Source organism: Phyllobates terribilis, unplaced genomic scaffold, assembly GCF_046119375.1.
Source record: "Phyllobates terribilis strain yellow unplaced genomic scaffold, ASM4611937v1 Scaffold_11__3_contigs__length_659146591, whole genome shotgun sequence".
NCBI lineage: Eukaryota > Metazoa > Chordata > Amphibia > Anura > Dendrobatidae > Phyllobates > Phyllobates terribilis.
Genome location: NW_027362771.1, coordinates 508,592,290 through 508,614,877, shown reverse-complemented (window position 1 = coordinate 508,614,877; position 22,588 = coordinate 508,592,290). Strand labels below are relative to the sequence as shown.

The following is a 22,588-nucleotide window of genomic DNA, read 5'->3' as shown; positions in this document are numbered from 1 at the left end:
TAGACCGTCCCTCCTGGTCCTTAAGCCAAAAAATGAATCTGACTCGATCACACGACTAATAGGGACCTATAATGACCAATCCAATAGAGTCTTGGACATTCTTAAAAGGTATTGGAAAATTTTGAGAGCGTATCCTGATATCTGCTCTCATTTCTTCTAAACCATCTGTTACCTTTAGAAAGGGAAAATCAATAAAGGATCGTATTGTACACAGTCAATTTGTCCCACCAAAAAGGGAATGGTCCTGGTTTGACAATAGATCGACGGGCACCTTTAGGTGTGGCCATTGCACTTTTTATCGATTTATATTCCCCTCAAACTCATTCAGAAGTGCTGTAACTAACAAGATCTATAGTATGAAGGGCTTTGCCAACTGTAAGACGCGAATTACACGTATGTATCAGTGAACATCTAGGGGACATTAGGCACGGCAGAGACAACCCGTTGGCACGTCATGTCAATTCTGAACATGGAGGTGATGCAGAATTCATATCGTTTTGCGTAATTGAAGTAGTTCCACCATCTATTAGACAAGGGGATTGGGACAAAAAAAATGATCCGGTGCGAAACGAGATGGATTTACTGTTTGGAGTCCATGAGCCCGAGAGGATTCAATGAACAGATTATCTTTGCAGGTCTCATCTAAACTTGTATTGATATTTCAGATAATAAGGAACCATTGCCTTTTACAATTGCCCAAGTGGCTAATATATATATATATATATTTGTCATCCATTTGTTGACTTTCTTGTTTTACTTATACTCTTTTGTTTTTTTGTTTAAGGGGTTTGTTGTGTTCTTTATTTTTCATTCCCCTTGGGGAAAAACTTAAGACTATCATATTTAGCCACCTAGCACATGAGTGTTTTGTATTTTTCTTAATATTTACGGTTGTCTGTCTCCTCAAGAAATTTTTGAGGAAATTAAATATAATAGGGGGATATACTGTATATGGCTTCAAAAATTGCTCTATTTATTAGAGTATTATACATCCCCTACGCAGTGGAACGGTTTTGTGCTTCATTCCCTGCCTGTTTTGTGACTGTTATTTTCCGTGCACACATGCAGATTAATGATTAGGAATAGGACATCCCTCGTATGCTGTAACGCATTTGCACTTAATTTCCTGCTCGGGTGTCATAATTTCCAGCGCACACATGAGGAATAATGATTCCTAATGTGATGCCACGCTTTTAGACCGGAAGTGATATTGGACACCAGTTTAAATCACTGGCGCCTATGACCGGATACATTATGATTTTTGGCCACAGGACAATTCTGCATTGACAGTACGCCTTCTAATCCCCTGATGAACATCAGTGTCCCTGGGGGGAAACAAAACGGGATATGAGATTTACTATGGGATTGGTTTTCCATTTAAGATAAGTATGTTTAATGCTTATCCTCCCTGGTATTTTTCATTACGAAGTCATGATTAATTATTTGGAAGTATTTACGTCCTCTGGTTTTTGAGATGTGGGCTGAAAATTGTTATATTCAGGATCAAATATCCTACACTACCTGTTCTGTGCTTTAAATATGGTTTCCCTATGAGGATGGCCATTTATTTAGGATAATATGTCTGTTTATCACGGCCGGTCTTGGTGATTTTTTTTGCTCTACTTTATCCCATTGGCTACCTTGAATTATCTATACATGAGTCAGGGATATAAGAATAATTAATTATTTGCGCATATTTGGATTCACATACAAAATTGATTATTGTACTGTATATATTTTTACTCTTTCAATAGATTTTTTTTTTCCAAAAAAAAGAAAAAGAAAAAACAAAAACAATTTTTTTTAACAACAATAACAAACTGTGCATGTGACTTATCACTTCTATGTTTTAAGTATATCTTCTCTTAATATTTTACTATACTTAAGACATATTATTTATTGTAATGGGAAAGATAGGCAGGGGAAGGGAAAGAAGGACAAAAGCAAATTTTATTAAGGAGGGGGGATTAGAAGGGTAAATGGGTATATCCAAATCTAGAATTGTATATATTTTTACACACATTCAGGATTTTACATTTATCACTACCTGTGCTGCACTTTATATTAGGGGTGTACTAGGGTCCTAAAGGATAGCTGCCGAGGAGAGAGGGAGCCATATCACAGAACTTAGGGTGCCAACCTCCGCTGGCAGGCAGGGATTTTTATAGAGAATTTTATGGTAATATAGTCCCTATATATCATACCCTGCTAATATATATTTTTTTGGAGGACCCTTTTGTATCTTGGCTGTTATATGCGTATTTGGGTATACATTTTCAAATATGTTTGAGAGTTTTTTGATTTTTTAACTTAATTATTAAAGGTTATATTTTAGGGGTCAATTTGTTTGTGGTTTCTAAAATGATTGGGGACCCACTCTTGCTTTTTCTTTTTTGGTCTTTTTCTGCAACACAACCCCAAAGCATGATTGATCCACCCCCATTCTTAATGGTTGGCGAGATGTTTTTTTCCTAAAATTCTGTGCCCTTCTTTCTCCAAATTGTCCCTTCAGAGCGGAAGAGGATGAGAACTCTAGTGCGACCTACAGGAAGTAGCACTCCTAAAAGTCAATAATGACCCTTTAACGAGCCTTATCACATGACTTAGGATATAAGCCAGAAACTCAATTTTTTCCATATACCTTTGATCATTGTGGCCAAAGACTTCTATTTTAGCCTCATCGGTCCACAGGATTTGTTTTCATAATGCATCAGGCTTGTTTAGATGTTCTTTTACATACTTCTGACACTGAATTTTAAGGTGAGGACTCAGAAGAGGTTTCCTTCTAATGACTCTTCCACGAAGGCCATATTTGTGCAGGTGTCTCTGAACAATAGAAAAATGTACCACAACTGCAGAATTTTCTAAATCTTTCTAAGGCTGTGTGCCCACGTAGCATTTTTCAAGCGTATATGCTGCGGAATTTCCGCAGCATAAACGCTCCAAAAACGCTTGGTAATCCGCCCCCCATGGTCCTCAATGAGAAGCCGCACTGTCAATGCCCACGCTGCGGTTTTTTCCGCTGCGTTTATGCTCCGCGGAAAAATCCGCAGCATGTCATTTAATTTTGCGGAAGCGCGGCGTAATTGCCGCCATTGACTTGCATTGGGCCGCTTCAAATCCGCAAATATGTAAAAATAATTGCGGAAGTGAAGCGCATTTGCTGCGGTCTTGTACCTCAAAACCGCAGCAAATAGGAAGTGACGTCACAATTGGGCGTTCCATCCATCCATCCCATGAGCATCCCATAATCCAGGAAGACGAGAATCCCATAATATTCCCGTCTCTCAGGATCATGGCTGCTAACGTGGGATGGTACAAGCGGATGAATGTCAACGTGGGATTCATGATTAGTGTGGTAAGTGTCTGTATGTGTCTGTGTGGTGTGTATGTGGTCTGTATGTGTCTGTGTGGGGTCCGTGTGGAGTCTGTGTGGGGTCTGTGTGGGGTCTGTGTGCGCGGGTGTCAGCAGGCAGACATAGGCCGATGTGACACTACTACTCCCATCGGCCTATGTCTGTCCCCCGTCCACTCCTGCCAGCAGGATCAGCTCGATGGGAGCAGTAGTTCCCATCAGACTGATCCTGCTGTAAAATGTGCCCCAAAATTAAATTTAATAGCCCCCATATGTGCCTCCATATATTATTGACCCTGTCCCCCCCCCCCTATTTTTTTTTTTGGGGGGGGGGGGGTGCTATCATTATTAAAGTTTTTTTTTTATTGGCCCCAATAATATGTAATCTACTGCCCCCTTTTTTTTCATTGGTGGCCAGTGGTTACCTAAAATAAATTAGTTCATACATTACCTGTCCCCGCCGATCGCCACCTAAAATAAAGTAAAAAATAAAAAACTACACCTATACTCACCTAGACACCTAATTCCCCGAAGCCATCGATCTCCTGTAATAAAATATAAAATAATAAACCACAACCTTATCCTTACCCCTCCGTAGCAGTCCACGAGTGTCCCACGAAGATCTCCAGTTCAGAGCAGCCACATAGAATGTGACCGCTCTGAACCGCTGCCGCCGCTAGAATGAACGGGTTCGCCGGAGTTCAGGCAGCGCTGCTCCGGTGATCTGCTTTACGGCCCCGCTGTATCGTGAGAAATTCCCACGGTACAACAGGGCTGTAAAGGAGGTCACCGGAGCAGCGCTGACTGAATGCACTCCGGTGACCTCAGTCAGGGGCTCATGCTGCTGGGAGCGGACGTGTTCCCGGCAGTGTGAGCTTACAGCAGCCATGACAGCTGTCACATCTCCAGATGTGACAGCTGTGCATGGGAGATCAGCGCAGGAACGTGGACAGGTAACTATTTTTTTTTTTTTTAGTAAAATTAGAATTAAATAAAATTGTGTTTTATTTCAAATAAATTATTTTTTTCTGGGTGTTTGTCTTTTTTCTTTTTAACACTTTGTAGGTTAGTAATGGGGGTGTCTTATTGACGCCCATCATTACTAACCTGGGCTTCATGTCAGCTGGCGCTGACATGAACCCCACCACTATTACCCCCTGCCACCGCACCAGGGCAGCGTGGAAGAGCGAGGCTAAGTGCCAGATTTGGCGCACAAATATGATGCGCCAAATCTGGGGCAGCTGAGGGCTGATATTATAGCCTGGGAGGGGGCCTATAACCATGGCCCCTTTCTAGGCTATTAATATCAGGTCACAGCTGTCCGCCTAGCCTTTGCTAGCTACAATTTATAGGGGGACCCCATGTCATTTTTTTTGGGGGGGTCTTCATAAATAGTAGCCAGAAAAGGCAAAGTGGCTAGCCTTTGCTGGCTACAATTTATAGGGGGACCCAATGTCACTTTTTTTTGGGGGGGGTCTTCATAAATAGTAGCCAGAAAAGGCAAAGTGGCTAGCCTTTGCTGGCTACAATTTATAGGGGGACCCCATGTCATTTTTTTGGGGGGGGTCTTCTTATATAGTGGCCAGAAAAGGCAAAGCGGCTAGCCTTTGCTGGCTACAATTTATAGGGGGACCCCATGTCACTTTTTTTTGGGGGGGGTCTTCATAAATAGTAGCCAGAAAAGGCAAAGTGGCTAGCCTTTGCTGGCTACAATTTATAGGGGGACCCCATGTCATTTTTTTGGGGGGGTCTTCTTATATAGTGGCCAGAAAAGGCAAAGCGGCTAGCCTTTGCTGGCTACAATTTATAGGGGGACCCCATGTCACTTTTTTTTGGGGGGGGTCTTCATAAATAGTAGCCAGAAAAGGCAAAGTGGCTAGCCTTTGCTGGCTACAATTTATAGGGGGACCCCATGTCATTTTTTTTGGGGGGGTCTTCATAAATAGTAGCCAGAAAAGGCAAAGTGGCTAGCCTTTGCTGGCTACAATTTATAGGGGGACCCCATGTCATTTTTTTTGGGGGGGTCTTCATAAATAGTAGCCAGAAAAGGCAAAGTGGCTAGCCTTTGCTGGCTACAATTTATAGGGGGACCCCATGTCATTTTTTTTGGGGGGGTCTTCATAAATAGTAGCCAGAAAAGGCAAAGTGGCTAGCCTTTGCTGGCTACAATTTATAGGGGGACCCCATGTCATTTTTTTGGGGGGGGGTCTTCTTATATAGTGGCCAGAAAAGGCAAAGCGGCTAGCCTTTGCTGGCTACAATTTATAGGGGGACCCCATGTCACTTTTTTTTGGGGGGGGTCTTCATAAATAGTAGCCAGAAAAGGCAAAGTGGCTAGCCTTTGCTGGCTACAATTTATAGGGGGACCCCATGTCATTTTTTTTGGGGGGGTCTTCATAAATAGTAGCCAGAAAAGGCAAAGTGGCTAGCCTTTGCTGGCTACAATTTATAGGGGGACCCCATGTCATTTTTTTGGGGGGGGGTCTTCTTATATAGTGGCCAGAAAAGGCAAAGCGGCTAGCCTTTGCTGGCTACAATTTATAGGGGGACCCCATGTCACTTTTTTTTGGGGGGGGTCTTCATAAATAGTAGCCAGAAAAGGCAAAGTGGCTAGCCTTTGCTGGCTACAATTTATAGGGGGACCCCATGTCATTTTTTTGGGGGGGGTCTTCTTATATAGTGGCCAGAAAAGGCAAAGCGGCTAGCCTTTGCTGGCTACAATTTATAGGGGGACCCCATGTCACTTTTTTTTGGGGGGGGTCTTCATAAATAGTAGCCAGAAAAGGCAAAGTGGCTAGCCTTTGCTGGCTACAATTTATAGGGGGACCCCATGTCATTTTTTGGGGGGGGGTCTTCTTATATAGTGGCCAGAAAAGGCAAAGCGGCTAGCCTTTGCTGGCTACAATTTATAGGGGGACCCCATGTCACTTTTTTTTGGGGGGGGGCTTCCTATATAGTAGCCAGTAAAGGCTAAGCTAACTGCTGCGGCCTGGTATTAATAGCAAAGGAAGGGTCCATGGTTATTGGCTACTTCACAGACTATAACATCAGCCAACAACCGTCTGCTTTCCCTTTGCTATTTATTAAAGCTATGCGTGAGCCCACTTATTTTTTTTGGTTAAAAGATTTTATTAAAGTGAAAGATTATTGTACAGTGTATGTAGGTTCATTCACTGAAAGCTCCTGCATACGCTGTAAGGTTGATTTCTCACGTCCACATATCCACGTTAGTACAGATAAGTGTGACCGAGCATGCTTTGCAATGGGTCTGTGTGTGGGTCTCCGCTGTGTGTGGAAAATGGCATCAACACTCGTCCCGGAGATTGACGTGTGAAAGAACCGTACAATATAGGTGAGGGGTTAGTGTTGGTGTGTGTGCGTACATATCTCCATATGTTTATTTAATTTTTTTTTTGTGGTTAATCTTTTATTCCTCCATTTTGTTTTTAAAATAATATTCACACACGTTATTATTCACTGTAGATTGAAAAATATCCCGAAATATGGGACCGAGCTAGTCCTGACTACAAAGACAAGCAGAAGAAAAAAGACGCCTGGGCCTCTGTGTTGAGCCAAATGTATCCCCAGTGGGTGAATGCTGAACGTGATGCCCAAGAGGAAATTAGTAAGTTTTGATTTTTACACTTATTTTTATATCTATTTATAATTGCACTTTTTGGTGTGAAAGCAGTTCATAAATTGTTTTGGTTGTGTCATTGCAGTGTATGATATTAAAAATCGTTGGAGATCGGTCACCGACCGGCTGGTGAAGTATCACCAGTCGGTGCAAAGTGGCTCATCACCCAAAAAAAGAAAATTTCCTTTTGCGGACGAGCTGGCCTTCATACTAACCAGTAGGAGTTTGCGGAGGTAAATTCCCAAAACATATTAATTGAAATGTTTCCAAAAATGTTGTATTTACATTGGGATTTACCTTTTATTATATACAGAACTGAAGGAAACATCATGGCCCCAACAGCAGAAGAGGACACAAACACAGAGCAAGCAGAGGAGGAATCCGAGGACTTTTTCCAGCTTTCCTCACCGGATCCATCTGCTTCGGCATCTTCAGCATCTGGTTGTCCCTCACATTCTTTGTCCAATCCAGCGGACATCGGGACGGGTTTGGTGACTGATTCTCCTGCTCCTGCTCCAAGTGACGCTGGAAGCTCTGCTGGTGATGTGTTGAGGCCCACTGGGAGGGGGTCTGGTTCTGCTCATCTCGTGGCATCGAGAAGGGCGGGCAAAAAAAAGGCCAAAAGCCACGGGGGTGGGACTATTGTGCTTGAAGCACTCACAAATCGAACCCTCAGCCTTGTGGAAAGGGCATCCCAGGAAGATGCCATCGATAAATTTTGCTCAGCCCAAGCTGCCCGCATCAGATCTCTGCCACGAGATAGGCAGAACATGTACATGACTGCAGCAGGCGCTATGGTCATGGCAATTGAAGAGGCAGCAGTTATGCCCTCGCCCCCAGCCGTAGTATGCGGAATATTTAATTGTTTCAAACCCAGTGTGCCTCCACCACGACCAGCAGCTGCAACCCAGCGTTTTGGGCAGGTTGCTGCAGCATACCGTCCAGAAGATATGCAACCAAGTTATGGTCGGCAAATGGCTCATGGTGCATCATCATTTATCAGAGGACCATCCCCCAACTCTACTTTTTCTCAAGAAATGTTTCCTGGGTACAGCTTTGAAGAAGACCTTCAAAACTTGTAGTTAAAAAATTTTACCCCTCCCTGTCAGCATTTTTGGACCCTAGCAAATACAGACAGCACCTGTAGGTCGATAGATACACAATGTTTTAGAGAATCAGACAATTAACAAAGACCTTTTCTTATGGTCACCTATACCAGGCATCAGGCGTAGGGGACTGTAAGAAAAGGTCTTTCTTTTTATATAATTAAACAACCTACAGGTGCTGCCCGTATTTTAGGGCCCAAAACTGATTACAGGACAGGTGTGCTGTACACAGTGTGTAATTTTTTCCCAAGTTATGGGCAATGTTTGTCCGATTAAATTTTCTAGAAGTTTGTTGTTTTGTGTTTTTAAAAAGTTTTTTACAGTTATTCTATATTACGTATTAAAAAAATTATTTAAACTATCTGTTAATTTTTCTTTTCAAGTGTATATGTGGTTGGATTGGGTTGTAATGAAAAAGTGTTCCCCTGATCTGCGCTCACCATAGCGCAGGTCAGAGGAACTCTACATTTTTGAAATTTGTTCAAACTAATCTACGTATGTGGTCGGCTGTATACAGTGGTTTTTAAATTAGAAATATACTTTGATATTTTGGACCACAACTATTTTTTGGATGAATACTACTCTCAACACTGTTATTTGCTAGTTCTGTTCTTAGCGCAAGCAAATAACAATGGTGAGGGTTGACTTTAGCAGACAGTACTTGGGAATAGCGCTCTAGGTAGTAATGCCAATTTACAGGCTCTGGTCTTTGTGGGTTGTTCACTTTTGCGTTGACGTATTGTCGAAAAACAAAATGTAGAAGGTTGCAATTCAAGAAATATTTTAGACAAATTTAAGTTTAAACAAAATTTATTTTTTTTAAAAACATTTTTTTTTACATTTTTATTTAAAAAAAAAGGAGGAAGTTCTTCTTTTATTGTTCATCAGATCTTCTCTGCTGGTCAGGCTGCTCAACACCAGCACAGGAGTATTGCCAGTGCACGGCACCTTCAGGACTCATGAAGTAGTCAGCGAAGGTTTCTCGCACCCTGGCACCAGAGTTGGATGGCCTTCCCTGACCGGAGTTGACAACTGGAATTAATTCAGATAGCTGTGACTCCTCATCTTGCTCGGTGCTGTACTCACGAGCATAGTTGTGGAGTACACAGCATGCCTTAATTACAGTGTCAACGGTCTCCGTATCCAACTGGATGGCAGTGTGAAAGATCCTCCACTGACTACACATGATTCCGAAGGTGCATTCCACATATCTGCGTGCACGACTCAGCCGATAATTGAAAATCCTCCGCCGGGCATTCAGTGCCCTTCGTGGGTATGGGCGCAGCAGGTTGGTCTGTAAGGGAAATGCCTCATCCGATACCATCACAAAAGGAACTGGATGTGTGGAACCCGGCAAAGGTCTTGGGGCTGGGAGCGTTACGCCATCTTGAAGAATTTGCAGCCCAATCTGTGATGATCTAAACACCCGAGAGTCCCCAGTACTGCCATAAGCACCAACGTCAATGGCAACAAATTTGAAATGTGCATCAGCAACCGCCATCAGGACCACAGAAAAAAATTTCTTATAATTAAAGAAGCGTGATCCTGATCGTGGTGGCTGCTGAACTCTCACATGTTTGCCATCGACAGCACCAATGCAGTTTGGGAAATTGGCCACAGTTTGAAAGCCTGCTGCGACCTGCAGCCAAGTCTCCTCGGTTGGAGAAGGCATCACGATGGGCTGCAACTTCTGCCAGATGACGGTACATGTGCACCTCACAATTCTGGAAATGGTGGATTTACCAACCCTAAATTGGAGGTGCAGTGATGTATAGCTCTCTCCTGTGGCCAAAAATCTGAAAAGGAAAAATAGATAATTAGAAAAGCCATAAAAAGAAATACAAGCCAACAGTAATTATCCATTATTAATTCATCTTTTAAAAAATTAAGGTCTTTATTACAAAAAACTATTCCAACAATGGGCTCGTTTTTTTTTTTGGGGGGGGGGGGGGGGCTCCACATTTTCAATCTTTTTTGGTCATCTTTTGTTTTCTCTTGAGTTCACACATATCAATTTATAATGTGTTTTGACTTTGTGTCTGTGTTTGCCTACGATGTTTGCTCTAGAGTTTACACATCAGTGACCTTTTCAATCTGATCTCTGTGCATGGTGATCTCATGGTCAAGCCAAAAATATGTACACAAAGACAGACACAGTGGAGCCATCACCACAGGGTAACAAAACCAGGTACACCAGCCATCACCGCAGGGTGGCGAACAAAACCAGGTACATATAAATCAACATTCAACTTACCGCAAGGTGATGAGCAGCCTTTCCTCAGCAGAGATGGCCCTTCGCATTACAGTGTCTTGGAAGTCCAGGTCAGGAGACATAAGGCTTAGCAGCCGATCAAATGCAATAATGTTCAGACGGCAGAACTGTTTAAATTTTTCAGGAAAACTATAGTAAACAAAGAAAAAAAAAATATTAAAAGATAATTTTGTAACATAGTATACAAACAAAACCTTAAAAAAACAGCATAGACGGATGACATTATACTTTCTTCACATATATCTTACCTCCTTAAATCCTGGTAGAGAACATTAAAGTGGCCCTTGTCCGTCCGCTCCTGCAAGATAGGGTGCACCCAAATTTTTTTTGGTCGTCTTCTCCTCCTTAAACGCTCCTATAGAACAATAATAGGTTAGTACACACACTACATAAAAATAATGTACCCCAAAAAAACTTAGTTTATATTACCTGCTCAACGTTGTAGTGCAGGAGATTTAAGCAAGTCATTAGCAGAAGGTTTAGGCATGGTCTGCTGACCCGCAGGGGCTGCAATTCCTGTGGCATACTGTCTTTTGCAAAAAACAAAATGGTGAAGAGGGGTTGAACTAGGAAATGACATCAGGATTTCCATCTTTTTTTTTTTTTTTTTCAATAACTTTATTTGTGCTCAAAAACGCATGAAATAAGCTTACAAAAACGCATGTAAAATCCGCATACAAAAACGCGTCAAAAACGCGTCAAAAACGCGACCAAAAAACGCACGCGATTTTCTGGCAAGGGACATGCAGAAATGTTGCAGAAATTTTCTGCTTCATAAATGCAACGTGGGCACATAGCCTAAAGGTCTTTTGCAGTCAAGCAGTGGTACTGATTTGCCTCTGTAGCAATCCTACCAGCAGCTCTTACTGAAATGTTGTTTGGTATTCCAGACCTTATCTTAACCTCCACTATTTCTGTTAACTGCCATTTTTTAATTACATTTTGAACTAAGGAAAGGGCAACTTGAAAACGCTTTTCTATCTTCTTATAGCCTTCTCCTACTTTGTGGGCCTCCACCATTTTCATTTTCAGGGTGCTAGGCAGCTGCTTAGAAGAACCCATGGCTGCTGTTTTTTGGCAGAAGGTTAGAGGAGGCTGGTTTTTTATAAAGCTGGGAAATTTGCATCACCTGGCCTTTCCTAACGATGATAGTGAACAAGCCATAACCCTAACAGGCTAATTAAGGTTTCAAACCTTAGTCAAAGTTACCTGAGCATATAAATCTCCAAGGGTGCCCAAACTTTTGCATCGGCCCATTTTCCTTTTTGCAATTTTTAAAATGTAGAACTGACAATTTTGGCTAAAATACAAAGGAGATGTGTCATCTTTAATTTTAGCCGTTTTAGAGATCATTTCATCTTCAACTTGCTGAACTGTTCACGATAATAGAAATTTTGACTGGGGGTGCCCAAACTTTTACATGCCACTGTATACCACATGGAAGTAAGTGGAATGGTAAACTGATATGAGCAGAGGAGACAAACGTAGGGCACCAGTTAGGGTGACTGGACATAAGAGAGATACAGTCACCTTTCTATTCCGAGATAGAGATTTGCTTTTAGTTGAACTCATACCATATTCCTTGATTACATGCAGATGAACATATGCTACTGTATGTACAAATATACAGCATAAGGGCACATTTTGGGCATTTGTTTGACCAATAAAGTCTATGGGTACTTTGGCCAAGTGCATAGCCTTAAGTGGTGCTGAGGTAGCAGCCATACCTGAACCTTGGTATCTAAAGTCAGAAGACAACAGTATTATAAATTGCACATCGTAGATGCTTGTGTTGTGTATTTTGCGTTGGCTCCAAAAAGCAAATTGCTGACATTTGCGAGATTTTACAAGTATACATGATGTGATTTGAAAAACCCCCAAAATTTGAGCCAGAGCACATTTTGGTTTAAGTGCAATGCCTAGGTGTGCATTCACAGTTTGACCATTTAACAAGCAGAGCCTAAGGCTGTGTGCCCACGTAGCGTTTTTCAAGCATTTATGCTGCGGAATTTCCGCAGCGGAAACGCTTGTGAAACGCTAGGTAATCTGCAACCTATGGTCCCCAAGGGGATTCCGCATGTTCTATGCACATGCTGCGGATTTTTCCGCAGCGTTTATGCTGCGTACAAAAATCCGCAGCATGTCATTTAATTTTGCGGAAGTGCAGCGGAACTCCCGCCATTGACTTGCATTGAGACGCACAGAAACCGCGACTGTACATTTTTACAAGCGGCTTCTATGTGTCTCTATGTGCGGATGGTACCCAGTTCTGGAGGAGAGGAGACTCTCATCCAGACCTGGGTACCATTGTACCTGTAAAAAAAGAATAAAATAACAAATAAAGTTATATTCACCTGTCCGGCGTCTTCTCTCTGAATGCCAGCAGTGCTGAAGGACCTTCGGTGACGTCACAGTCATGTGACCGCAGGCCCTTCACCGCTCTGTCTCGCGATATGCCGGCAGCCGGGAACCAGCCAGGAAGCAGCGCTGCAGCCACGCCGGGGCCTCGGGGGTGAGTATAGCTTTATTTTTACAGTTCACACTGTATAAATCCATGCTGTTTGCATGGATTTATACAGTGTGACCTAGTTGTCAAGCACTTTCCAAGTGATGCTATCGCCTGGAAAGCGCTTGTCAATCTGCATGCGGAAACGCATGTGAACCCGCATGTGGATCCGCATGTATTCTGCAGGAAAAACGCATACACAATCTGCATGCGTTTTTTTCTGCCAGGGAGGTGCAGAAATGCTGCACAAATTTTCTGCTTCATTTCTGCATCGTGGGCACATAGCCTAAGATAAAAATAAAATGAACAAATGCCCTGTAGTAAGTAAATAAATAGGAATAGTATTTGTAAATAACATTGGGTACTTAGTTAACATTGTTTTGATTAAAAAAAAAACCTAAAGGCCATCCCACCATGGCATGCTGTACTCGGGATGGTACCTAACTCTTGTAGTTCACCTCCCTATGTGTAGGCAACAGTCTGGACCCAGGTCCTGCTCTGCCCTTATCTATTTTTACATTTGCTGACACATAGTGAGGTGAACTACAAGAGTTAGGTACCATCACGATTGGGTTCCTGTAGTCATGGAGGGATGGCCTTTACATTTTTTTTTATTTAAACAATGTTAACTAAGTACCCTATGTTATTTACATGTACTATTGCTACTTATTTACTTACTGCAGGGTATTTGCTCATTTTTTTTATGTGATTTTAGCCTAACAATCACCGGCATCATGCCTTTTTTGGGCCGAATATCATTGTGAAGGAGGATACATCTGTTTAGAGATATTTAAACAACACATAGATAATTGGTACAGCTGGCACACTCACACCTCCCGTAATAACACTCTTTGTTGCTAGGTACATTGATACAGAGTCTGAGAATGCCAAGGAATGGAGAAGAATCTCACCGAGATTCAACTCTTCCTAATTACTTTTGTAATTAGCAAAAATATAAAATCTCTAGCAACAGATGAATGTGCCTAAAAGACCAAAATACCAGCAAAGTCACCTAGAGGATTAAAAGAAGGATCTGGGATGTGGTTCTCAGAGCAATGCTCATTAACAACCAGCATTATCCAACAAACCTGGACATTTCTGGACTTATTGACATATTTCTGGTTGTCTTGGTTTTTCTCTTCTATTTATTCATTATTATTTATTTTACTTGTTTATATAGCGGCATTCATTTCCACAGTACTTTATAGCCATCATCATCACTATCGCCACAGGGGCTCAGAATCTAGATTCCCTATCATTATGTCTTTGGAGTGTGGGAGGAAACCAGAGAACCCGGAGGAAACCCACACAAACACGGGGAGAACATACAAACTCCATGCAGATATCCTTGGTGGGATTTAAACCCAGGACCCCAGCGCTGCAAGGCCACCATGCTGCCCCGGACTCATGAAAGCTATATATAAATTTATATATATTGAAAAACTTACTGCAACCTTTTTTTAATCTATACCATGTGGATCCCTTAAGCAGCAGGAAATTTCCAATTAAAGGTTGTGTGCAATTTGTAGTTCGGGTGTTTATGGGCTTCTCATAAAATCTAGTATAAAAAATGGTCACTAAAGATGGGAGCTGGGTTTGATTGCAGTTCATTGGGCTCTAATTTTTTTCTTCCTTCTAAAAGAAAAGCTGTTCACAAGTCCATAATCTGAAGCTCAAGAGCGATTGGTGCAAGCAAAAAAATAACAATCCGAGAGTCTTTCCACTTCTGACTGACTCGAAAGAAATAAAACGAAGGTTCCCGAGAGGCAGGTTGCTGAGATGAGGAAAAATAACGCAGCATTCATACGTCCGTGATTCATGGACTCACCATGGGTCTCCCAACCTGAACTCAATAGCCTCATAGACATATGAGGCTGTCAAGTTTGGGGCAGGAGAACAGGGCCAGATTGTGCATCGCAGTCTGTATTCGGAGCGGAAGAGACATGGATTTGTGAATCTGGCCTTAAAGGGAATATGCCAGTAGGATCAACCCTCATAAGTTGTCTATATGGGCATGGAGGTCATAGGCAGCTAAATAACATGACACCTTGATACCTCTGATCCGATGTCTTATTCAAGCGAAATCCACGTTTTCATTTATGTAAATGAGCTGTTAAGATCTACGGGCTGGACATAGATCTTCCTAAGAATCTGCCTCCAGGGATTACCTTAAATAGACTGTTTAGCAGGGTTGAGTTTACTGACAGATTCCCTTTAAAGCCACTTTCTCAAGAAATGATGGGAAGATTTAAATGGAGTTGTAGCAGATAAAGATGTTACAATCAAATATTACATATTGGTGGCAATTCAATTTCTCTTCTTTTTTTTTTTTTTTAACACAGAGCAAGTCATTGGAAAACTTTTCCATTAAAGGGAACCCGACAGGAGATTCATGCTGCACAAACAGCTGGCAGCATTGATCAGACACTGGCTGCATTATTCCAGACGTGTATGTATTACTCTGAAATACTACGCCATTTCAGAGAAAATTTTAGGCTGGTAAGGTAAGGGGAGAAGGGGGAGACCAAAGTTAAAGGGAATCTGTCACCAGTCTTTTGCTGCCTAATCTGAGAGCAGCATAATGAAGAGACAGAGATCTTGATTCCAGTAATGTGTTACTTACTGGGCTGCTTGCTGTAGTTTTGATGAAATCATTGATTTATCAGGAGGAGATTATCACTAGAGGACTAGTAAACCTGCCGCCATGTAGTCATGAGCTCGGTATAACCTTGCCCCCACCACTGATTTCTGCTCAATGCCAAGTGCACAATGTACAAAGCTGTCAATCAGTGGTGTGGTCAGGATTATACAGAGCTCAGCATTGAGAGAAAGAGAGAAATGCAACAGATAAAACAGAAATTTTGCCCAATCTGCAGTAAGTAGCCCAGTAAGTCACTGGAATCAGTCTCTCCACCCCTACATTATGCTGCTCTCAGATGGGGTAGCAAAAACCTGGTGACAAATTTCCTTTAATAAAGAAAGTGAATAATCAGAACTAAATAGTCCAAAAAATGATATCCATAATTGCAGCCTGGAGAGAGAAAAGAAGAGACACAATATTAAGAAAAATAAAGAAGTGTCAGAAGTCCCCCTTATTCTTGACATGGATTAGTGCCTGGACCTAGTACAGTTATATGAAAAAGTTTGGGCACCCCTATTAATCTTAAGCTTAATGTTTTATAAAAATTGGTGTTTTTGCAACAGCTATTTCAGTTTGATATATGTAATAACTATTGGACACAGTAATGTTTCTGCCTTGAAATGAGGTTTATTGTACTAACAGAAAATGTGCAATCTGCATTCAAACAAAATTTGACAGGTGCATAAGTATGGGCACCCTTATCATTTTCTTGTTTTAAATACTCCTACCTACTTTTTACTGACTTACTAAAGCACTTTTTTTGGTTTTGTAACCTCATTGAGCTTTGAACTTCATAGCCAGATGTATGCAATAATGAGAAAAGCTACTTAAAGTGGCCACTTGCAAGCTGTTCTCCTGTTTGAATCTCCTCTGAAGAGTGGCATCATGGGCTCCTCAAAACAACTGTCAAATGATCTGAAAACAAAGATTATTCAACATAGTTGTTCAGGGGAAGGATACAAAAAGCCGTCTCAGAGATTTAACCTGTCAGTTTCCACTGTGAGGAACATAGTAAGAAAATGGAAGAACACAGGGACAGTTCTTGTTAAGGCCAGAAGTGGCAGGCCAAGAAAAACATCAGAAAGGCAGAGAAGAAGAATGGTGAGATCAGTCAAGGACAATCCTCAGACCACCTCCAGAGAGCTGCAGCATCAACTTGCTGCAGATGGTGTCACTGTGCATCGGTCAACTATACAACGCACTTTGCACAAGGAGAAGCTGTATGGGAGAGTGAGGCGAAAGAAGCCGTTTCTGCAAGCACGCCACAGACAGAGTCGGCTGAGGTATGCAAAAGCACATTTGGAGAAGCCAATTTCTTTTTGGAAGAAGGTCCTGTGGACTGATGAAACCAAGATTGAGTTGTTTGGTCATACAAAAAGGCGTTATGCATGGCGGCAAAAAAACACAGCATTCCAAGAAAAACACTTGCTACCCACAGTAAAATTTGGTGGAGGTTCCATCATGCTTTGGGGCTGTGTGGCCAATGCTGGCACCGGGAATCTTGTTAAAGTTGAGGGACGCATGGATTCCACTCAGTATCAGCAGATTCTTGACAATAATGTTCAAGAATCAGTGATAAAGTTGAAGTTACGCAGGGGATGGATCTTTCAGCAAGACAATGATCCAAAACACCGCTCCAAATCTACTCAGGCATTCATGCAGAGGAACAATTACAATGTTCTGGAATGGCCATCCCAGTCCCCAGACCTGAATATCATTGAACATCTGTGGGATCATTTGAAGAGGGCTGTCCATGCTCGGCGACCATCAAACTTTACTGAACTGGAATTGTTTTGTAAAGAGGAATGGTCAAAAATACCTTCATCCAGGATCCAGGAACTCATTAAAAGCTACAGGAAGCGACTAGAGGCTGTTATTTTTGGAAAAGGAGGATCTACTAAATATTAATGTCACTTTTCTGGTGAGGTGCCCATACTTATGCACCTGTCAAATTTTGTTTGAATGCAGATTGCACATTTTCTGTTAGTACAATAAACCTCATTTCAAGGCAGAAACATTACTGTGTCCAACAGTTATTACATATATCAAACTGAAATAGCTGTTGCAAAAACACCAATTTTTATGAAACATTAAGCTTAAGATTAATAGGGGTGCCCAAACTTTTTCATATAACTGTATATATCATTTTTGGGACATATTTTTCTGGTGTCCTGTAAACACAAAGTTATGACTCTTGGAATGCAGATACCCAAAAATGGTCCCTTTTTCCATAAAACATGTTCTGAGTGCTCAAAAGAACAAAAAAGATAAAACTATACATTTTGGTACTGTCATATTTCTATTGAACTGTAGAAAGACAGATTAACAATACAATAGTGGAATAGCTGTGGTTTTTTTTTTACTTCTACCCTAGAAAGAGTTAATATGCTACATGTACCCCAAAATGATAACGTTGAAAAATACAAAAACATGTCTAAAAAATAGTAAAAAAAAACAAGCCTCATTACCATATATTAATGGAAAAATAAAAAATAAAAAAGTTATGGCTCATAAAATGAAACAATAAAAAAAAGATTGGTCCTCATGGCTTATGGTTCAAAACAATTGGGGTATTAAAAGGTTAAAACGAATCGCAAATTTAACACCCTTACTGCTAAACAGAAGATTGTTCTTCTACAGAGCGGTATTAGTGTCATGATGTACAGATATAATTTCACAAGAGATCTTCTGTGCAGCATATTATAAATGTGGTTAATGGTCCCAGTGTCTCCAGGCTATTGACTGAATGTCCTATAATTGTGCGCGTATTGACCGTGCTTCTGGCAGTTTTCATTATCACAGCTAACTTTTGTACTGTAAACTCCAACATGAGTCATACTGAGCGTGCTATAACCTGGGAAGCCCCAATGCAGAAGTGAGCACGTTCACACTATCAGTATTTGGTCAGTAATTTACATCAGTATTTGTAAGCCAAAACCAGGAGTGGAACAATCAGAGGAAAAGTATAATAGAAACACGTCACCACTTCTGTATTTATCACCCACTCCTGGTTTTGGCTTACAAATACTGGAGGTAAAATACTGACCGAATACTGAATGTGTGAACGTGGACTTAATCTATGCACCTTATTCCTCAAAATGTTTCAGCTAATATCTTAGTACATGAGCCCAAATGCCTGAAGCAGGAAGGTGATCTATTACTCACCTCTTCTGCATCCAGTGCAGGGCAATGTGCTCTCCTCCTTGCCCTGAAAGGCCAAGTTCACACGTTGAGTATTTATGCTCAGTATTTTACATCAGTATTTGTAAGCCAAAAAATGCAGAAATGGTGCCCGTATTTCTATTATACTTTTCCTCTGATTGTTCCTCTCCTGGTTTTGACTTAGAAATACTGATGTAAAATACTGACCAAATAATGAAAATGTGAACGCAGTCAAAGCCTACACTCACATGACCGTATTTTCAGCTTCAGTGCTGTTTGTGAAAAATACTGAACCAAGGGCCAATGTTATTGGATAGGGTTGTTCAGACGTCCCTCCCCCAAAACAAAACAAAAAAACACAATATACCCTCGTCTTCATCATAAGAGCCTCATCTATTCAAGTCTATAAGTGCACAACAAATAATTGGATTTCATCTGGATTAACGATATATCATCCGATTTTTACTTATACATTGCAATTTTTTAACATAGTAAATGGTATTTGGATTTGTACATTTTAATAATGGCTAATGTGTAAAAAAAGATGCCATGTGGATTTGCATACGGAAAGCGATAAAGATGAAAACATTTTCTTTTTTTATGGATAAAACTGGATGATTTTTTATACAGTCATGTGAACTTATCATAAAAGAGTTAATTATGATGTTGATGTCCATACTGCTAATTCCTTGTCTTTGAATCCTTAGCATTACTAGACCAACCCAGCTAGGCTATATTGTTGGGTAAACCTACTATACCGCTGATCAGTTTTGCTTCTGACTCTGTCACAAACTCAGCTCTGCTGTATCGCTAAGTCAACTCTGATATATTACTGTGCCAAACTCAGCTCTGCTACATGATTGGGCAGCTCTGCTACACCATTGTCCAGCTCTGTCTTGGACTATATGACAAACTCAGCTCTGCAAATTGCTGAGTCAACGCTGCCATACTGCTGTACTAGCTCTGCATTGGACATCGTGACAAACGCAGATGTGTTACTTCTGATACTTTGCTGGCTAAATCTTTATTGTTGTGCAACTCAACTCTGCTTCACTGCTTCTTCAGTACAGAGTAAATCTTATCATGTCTGCAGACTAGCTCTGCCTTTTAACTTCCTTTGCAACTCAACATTGCTTCACCGATTTCTCACGGTCAAGTCTCCTTTGCTCCTTTGTGCATTACAACTCCGTTAACCAGTGGCTGTAATCTCAGCTCTGCTTCATTGAATTCCTTGGTTTCCATTTTCCTGTTGTCGTGCTGCCACTACAGCTTACAATTTCCATATGGATCTCCCTGCTGCACCAGCATCATCTATCCGTACAGCATAACAACTACTCATCCGGACCAAAGGCTTCGAGGAGCCGTCTAACCCGTTGAGATAGAATATGATCACTGCTATCTACATTCTAAAAAAAAATTGTCCCAAATGATTTACTTTTATGACCAATCACTGGAATCAGAAAGGTCATAAAAGTTGGGTGCAAATCAATGCACTCATCCTCCTTACAACCAAAAACAGGGATTTTAGGACCATAGTTCCCACCAGAGGTTGGGCTAATTTACTTTTATGATCTAACTGATAGATGAAAAATAAAGAGTTGTGACATAGACTTACTGACTAATAGCGCTCCAAAGATCCATAAAGCTGAAACTATATTTTTAATATAGCGTTTTTCTAGAAACAGCGGAAAGAGGGCAAGCATTGCAGTTGATATAGTATTATAACTGGACCGAAAAGTTACAGGAGAACTTCCAAAAATGGAATATATGGCAGCTTCCCAATTACCAAATTAATGCCAATGATTTGGTGCAGTGTTCCCAGCAGTCAGCAATCAGACATTATTAATGCCTGTATGCAGATCATGGCTGGATACCATAGTCCATGGAAAGTCCCATCCCATACATACAAAGTATGTGAACGTTTTGACTCTCTAATTCCGAAAAGGATAAGAAATTAATAGGACAAGAAAAGGCAGCAAGGAAAGTTTTCCATTCAGTATGGCAGAATACACCAAGCAATAACATTTTATTTAAATAGAAATACATTGACCACCATCTCGGAGATTGAATTGAACCGTGTTTATGACCATTGGGACTAACTATTATCTTTCAGATTGGGTCACAGCATCAAAGAATGGTTTCCTCACTGAGGTGACGGAGGCTAATGGAGAAAAAGATTTCACAAATCCGTGTGACTGACACACAACAGCATGTCATTTCAAAGGAAACAAGAAATAAAAGAAATAGTATAGAAAAAGAAACCTTCTGTACCAAGTCGTTTTCGATTAAATGAACATTTTAAATATATGCTGCTGTGCACTATATTGTTCATGGAAGATGCTTCAGTCATAAAGAGACTAAAAACAGAGGCGCTGTCTATTGACTATGAAAATATTCCCCAATAATTTTCCATCAAGAGCTTTCAGCTATCCCATGAGGAGTCTTAGTATAGCTATGACTGTACCATATGCCGTCTGCATGAAATGCGTCAGCTGGATTACTCACACAGGCTCTTTTTGTGGATTGTCTTCAATAAAGTTGAACATTTTCTTGAGAACTTCCTGGTTGCTGGATTTTCTGTTCCTACATGGTATTGTTGTCTATCAGGGCCTCCTTGCTAAGGAGGGGCTCTGACAAAAGGAGCAAGCTGACAATCCACGAGTTGTATGGTTGGTAGGTCCAACCAAGAATCAGCAGGTTCAGCTGGCTTTAATCCAAAGCGAATGGTGTTCACACCGATCTCGAGAAAAGGGGTCACGTGCCCTCATATATGACTCTATGTAACCATGGCTCCACGAGCTGTGGTCATATAGGAGTACTACTACCCCAAAATAATAAAAATAAGCAAATCTTTTGAAATTCAATTCATAGTTAATCGATTTGCTGCAACTCTCAAATACGGTAAAGCCTCCAATTGCCCTGAAAAGATGTGTGTAACACTTTTCAAGCTCTTTAATGCAAACACAGCCTTAGTAATATCCAAGTGACCTCAACATATCTGGCTGTGGGTAAACAGACGGTCGCTGATTATCACTGCTGCACTGTCACATGGTTTATTTTCAAAAAATCATTCAATTCACAAGGTCCACACAGTATTAATTGGGTGACTAACCCCTTCTAATTAACGTCACAACAGTCTATGATAAATAAGTTAAGGGAACAGAGGCATAGCTAGGGGTTTGGGTCAGGGGGAGCGAAACTTCTGAGTGGGCCCCTAACCAGGTACTCCTAATTACAGCTATGGCGCACTCTAAGGTCACGGCCCCACTATCAGCATTTGGTCAATATTTTTTCTCAGGAGTGGGAGCCAAAACCAGGAGTGGGTGTTAAATGCAGAATTGGTGACTTGTTTCTATTTTACCTTTTCTCAGATTGTTCCTCACCTGGTTTTGGCTCCCACTCCTGAGAAAACCTCCTGACCGAATACTGACCAAATACTGATAGTGTGGCCATGGCCTTATAGTGGTTGTAGAAGAACCTCAGCAGATGACAGCGCTGTTACTAAAATAAATGTCTATACAAAGACCAACACTGATATTACCACCATATAATGACATATAGTGGTAGATACCAGTCCTGTAGAAAATGTAAGAGGTGACAGTACAGTTATTGATGGTGACTTACAGATGACGATCTTTCTGGTGGAGTTATTCACTTTTCCCATCTTTTCCATCTGGCCCAGACTGACATGGCAACTTCTTCCAGCCAGGACTTGGCTGCAAAGATTACAACAAAGACACATATCACTTCTCAGATTTTAGGCACCATTATCCCCAACCTGCACAAACGCTTTCTCCTGCTGATACCCCAATACTGATCCGCTGCTGCCACATGTGTCCCTATTACTGCATGTACTGTGCGCCCTCTAATTTACCTCCTGCTGGAGCCTTAGATTCCCCTTTCATTGCA

The 22,588-nt window shown here is 41.2% G+C and overlaps 1 protein-coding gene across 2 annotated transcripts in view; it reads right to left on the bottom strand.

Annotated features, from left to right (window-relative positions):
- The window catches only part of LOC141166682 (pyroglutamylated RF-amide peptide receptor-like), a 213,550-nt gene that overhangs the window by 148,723 nt on the left and 42,239 nt on the right, over window positions 1–22,588 (bottom strand). Inside the window, exons 2-5 of one of the 2 annotated variants that reach the window (XM_073653598.1) lie at window positions 10,800–10,900; window positions 10,619–10,725; window positions 10,353–10,499; window positions 8,891–9,894 (exon numbers count right to left, since the gene is read on the bottom strand). The exons of the other annotated variant lie outside the window; for it this stretch is intronic. Of the exons in view, the coding sequence (XP_073509699.1) occupies window positions 8,973–9,894; window positions 10,353–10,499; window positions 10,619–10,725; window positions 10,800–10,900 (1,277 nt within the window). The 3' untranslated portion in view covers window positions 8,891–8,972. Of the gene's footprint in view, window positions 1–8,890; window positions 9,895–10,352; window positions 10,500–10,618; window positions 10,726–10,799; window positions 10,901–22,588 lie in introns of those variants that run through there. 2 annotated transcript variants of the gene reach the window in all.